We start from the raw sequence: 4,337 nt of genomic DNA on the forward strand, positions 1-4,337 counted from the left end.
ACACGCCTCAGCTGGTATTCCCCCCAAGTGGAATGAAGAGATTGCACGCAGAGCTCCAGCTCCTCCTGGCTGTGCCCCAGGCTGAGGGCATGGGTGCATGTCTGGGCTGCAGCACCTCAGCTGTGGCATGTGTGGGCTGGGACCAGACTTGCAACAGGGAAACCTGCTATGAGGCGCCCAAGACCTCAAGTGTGCAAAGGCTTTGCTTCAGGGCAGAGACATGGTGGAGGGGAGAGCAGATGGCAATGTAAAGAAGAAATGAGGTGCCCACAAAGAAGGCAAAGCCTGCTGTCTCCAAGGCCAAAGAGGAACAGAGCTGGGCTGTGCAGTCCGAGCAGGAGAGGGGTTTGCTGTCTGAGGTGTCTCTGCAGGCTCTGAGGGCTTGTGGTGGAGGTGAAGCTGATCTCAGGAAGGAAGAGATGATGTTGAGAGTGTCCTTGGTGTGGACCTCCTGCGATACCGGCACAATGAAAATCATTGGCCTGATCCATGATTGTGACATCGAGGGGATGGTTAAACAATGGGGGAGAGAAGAATGGCAGAGATTGAGAGGGAAGGCACACGAGTGGGGGGACCCTGGTGTGATGTGCTTGGCATTCATGCCCTGCCCAGCATCTACTGGATAGAGAAGGGACAGACCTTACGTCACTGCAGCGGTGGGATTTGGTCATTGGTTCAAAGGCCCCGAATTTGTCTGAGATGCCCTGGGTGGTGCTTCTCACACAACTAGTCTGAATGGGGATCGGGTTCTTGTACAGGACCTGTGCTGTCCATGTCAGCTGCATGCAGTTGTGCTGGAGCGCCCTGGCATCTCACATAGCGCTACAGGCCTGTGTTTGGAGATTCCTTTAAGATTCAGGTGCCCTGAATTAGTTTAGACAATGAGAGTGCAAGGGATGCACTTGACAAAACTGCCATTCTACTGGAAGGACATGTAGAAAATAGAGCTGATGGAGAAGAGAAAGGGAGAGGCTTAGCTCTCCCCATGGCACATGACTCCATTTGGTCAGCTGAATACCTCTCTAGGCTGCCCAGGACATAAGGAATATGTACAGGTTCAGGTGTCCTACATGTGGGCACCCGATGTCATTCCACCTGGCACAGTTAATTTCCCAGCAGCCTCCAAGAAGATGCCCCCAGATGCTGCCCTGTCTCTCAGCATTGCTCCCCTAGAGCTTGCAGTCACCTGCACACATCTTAGACCACCCCCTGAACCTCAGATGGCACCAGGTGTTGGGGTCTGAACAGCTCCCTCCTGCTCTCTAGCCCCATTCTTGCCATGGGAGCTGAGAGAAGGAGCTGAGATGCAGGTGCTGATTTTGTGCCCACCTGAAGTGATGCAAGAGGAATCCCACCTCCTGTGGGTTGTGGTCTGCATGGGAGGGAGATGAGACCCCTTCCAGCCCCAGGACTACAGACCCAGGATGAGATGCCTCCATTGACTCTGCTGAATCCCTTCCCTCAGCAGGGGTAAAGGAGATCCCTCCCTGTCACTGTCTGGGTGTCCTGCCTGATGATGAGACAAGAAAAAGGGATTATAGGACCTAACTCTGTCTCTGGGAAGAGAACTGACAGAGCAGGAAAGAAGTCTCTCTGCCCAGCTGAGGGAGGGAACATCAGTGATTCCTTCAGCCTGTTTCACAGCAGGTTCCCCTGGAGGCCCAGGGACACCTCCTGGGAGCCCAGAGGGGGCAGGGAAAGTGCTGCCCTGGGCTGGTCCTCTGCTGCTGAGCTGGGCTGGGCTCCTGGGATGGAGGGAGCTCATGGCAAGTGGGCAGCGCTGCCGAGAGACAGCTCTGCCCAGGAGCAGCTCCTCTGCAAAGCGCAGCAGGGCTGAGGGCACTGCCTGCAGGCACCGAGGGGAGAGGAGCGAGGCAGAGAGAGAAGGCAGCGTGGAGTGGGAGGAGAGCTGAGTGTTCACTGTGGGAGAAATGTTCACAGCCCTTGACACAGTAAGTCTCTGGCTGCAGGGCAACACAGCTGCGGTTCCTGGAGAGATCTCCTAAAGCTGGCACATGACCACAGCTTATGGAATCTGTCAGGAGGACTCTCAGTGTTTCTCTAGCGTAGAGGAGGAGGAGGTGTTGCAGAGCAGGGCTTCCCTGCTGCCCTTTCAGAGGGACAGGGCATGAGGTTTCCCTTCTCCCAGGGACGGCTGCAGGGCTGTGAAGGTGGGTGTGCAGCCAGGGGTGCCCAGGGCTGTCCTTCCGAGCAGGGTCCCTGCGCCCCAGGGGGCTGTGTGCCAGGGCAAGGGACTCTGCCGCCTGCCAGGGTCAGCACTCAGCCTGCCCGGGGCACTCCCCACGGTGCTTTGGGGAAAAGCTGTGGGTGGAAGGAGCGACCCCCAGCAGGGCAGGGTCCTTCTGCTGTCGAGAGGGTGCTGTGTGGGTCAGGGCTGCTCAGAGCTCCAGATCATTTCTAAGGCATTTCTGAGGAAGTGCCTTAGAGAAGGCCCTGGAGAAGGCCCTGAGACCCCAGTTCTGGTTAGCACTTTTCTGAGCTGCTCCTCAGACCCTGCACACACAGAGATGCCCCTGGGCGGTGTCCTGCTGCCAAGAGGGGTCTGCAGGGCAGAGTGGAGCACGCAGCGGGTTGGATGGAGCCTGTGAGCACTGGCAGGGAGACGTGGGGACAGAGAAACATCTCCTGGCAGGGACAGCTCCAGGCAGCAGAGATGGGCAGGGAGTGAGAGGGGAGCTGGTCCCAGCAATGCTGGGGGAGGGGGGATCTGGGCACCTCCCTGCCACCCCCTGCCGGGCCAGACCCCTTCCCCGGAGCAAGCCCCTGATCTCCTCTCCCACACAGCACAGCTCTAGGGAAAATGAAGTAGATTTTGTTCACACTAGTCTAACGTAAACATTTTACTGCCTTTTCCTCCATGGACAGTGCTGATGCCCAGCAGGACCAGATGTCCAATGGCAGCTCCATCACCCAGTTCCTCCTCCTGGCATTCGCAGACTCACGGGAGCTGCAGCTGTTGACCTTCTGGCTCTTCCTGGGCATCTACCTGGCTGCCCTCCTGGGCAACGGCCTCATCATCACCGCCGTAGCCTGCGACCACCGCCTCCACACCCCCATGTACTTCTTCCTCCTCAACCTCTCCGTCCTTGACCTGGGCTCCATCTCCACCACTCTGCCCAAAGCCATGGCCAATTCCCTCTGGGACAACAGGGCCATCTCCTACAAAGGGTGTGCTGCCCAGCTCTTTTTATTTGTCTTTTTTATCTCAGCTGAGTATTTCCTTCTCACCGTCATGGCCTACGACCGCTACGTTGCCATCTGCAAACCCCTGCACTACGGGACCCTGCTGGGCAGCAGAGCTTGTGCCCACATGGCAGCAGCTGCCTGGGGCAGTGGGTTTCTCCATGCTCTGCTGCACACGGCCAATACATTTTCACTCCCACTCTGCCGAGGCAATGCCCTGGACCAGTTCTTCTGTGAAATCCCCCACATCCTCAAGCTCTCCTGCTCAGACTCCTACCTCAGGGAGGTTGGGCTTATTGTGGTTAGTGCCTGTTTAGGTTTGGGGTGTTTTGTTTTCCTTGTGGTGTCCTATGTGCAGATCTTCAGGGCCGTGCTGAGGATCCCCTCGGAGCAGGGACGGCACAAAGCCTTTTCCACGTGCCTCCCTCACCTGGCCGTGGTCTCCCTGTTTCTCAGCACTGCCATGTTTGCCAACCTGAAGCCCCCCTCCATCTCCTCCCCATCCCTGGACCTGGTGGTGTCGTTTCTGTACTCGGTGGTGCCTCCAGCAGTGAACCCCCTCATCTACAGCATGAGGAACCAGGAGCTCAGAGATGCTTTATGGAAACTGGCCCAGTGGACGCTGTTTCAGTGACAACAACCTGCCTCCCCTTCTCTTCACGTTCCCCAGTTTATCTTCAGCCATGAGTCCATTTTTTTCTCTTGTGATAATCCTGATTATATATAAATTTCTGGGTTTATACTACTTGTCTTGAGGCTTGATCCTGTTGTGTCTGACTCTTGCACAACATTCTGTCAGATGTGGCATGCCCAATAGCAGCTCTTCAATAAAACGGAATCTCCCAGGCAGTACCTGAAGGCTGGGCTCTTCCTCCAAGGTTGTGTCCAAGAATATGTCTGAGGGATTGGTGTTTTAACGAGTCTGTTCTCCTTTTGTTGTCAATGTGTTGGGAGTTAAGCTCATGGTACCATTGGGTTCCACTGGACCAAATGTTCTGGGTTTAAAAGGTCTCCTCTTGTTGTCCAATGGCAGGGGAGATATGGTCCATGAGCTCCCCTTCTCTCCTCAGGTTTCTTCATGTACGACAGGACTGATGGCATACGGCAGACTCTCTGGAAATGAATGTGGAGGG

General features: G+C 56.0%; 1 protein-coding gene across 1 annotated transcript; it reads left to right on the plus strand.

Annotated features, from left to right (window-relative positions):
• Nucleotides 1-2,878: 2,878 nt before the first annotated feature.
• Nucleotides 2,879-3,838, plus strand: LOC143173979 (olfactory receptor 14C36-like). Its single transcript, XM_076364086.1, has one exon. The coding sequence runs from the start codon at nt 2,879-2,881 to the stop codon at nt 3,836-3,838; it is 960 nt and encodes a 319-aa protein (XP_076220201.1).
• Nucleotides 3,839-4,337: the final 499 nt, after the last annotated feature.

Source organism: Aptenodytes patagonicus, unplaced genomic scaffold (assembly GCF_965638725.1).
Source record: "Aptenodytes patagonicus unplaced genomic scaffold, bAptPat1.pri.cur scaffold_562, whole genome shotgun sequence".
NCBI lineage: Eukaryota > Metazoa > Chordata > Aves > Sphenisciformes > Spheniscidae > Aptenodytes > Aptenodytes patagonicus.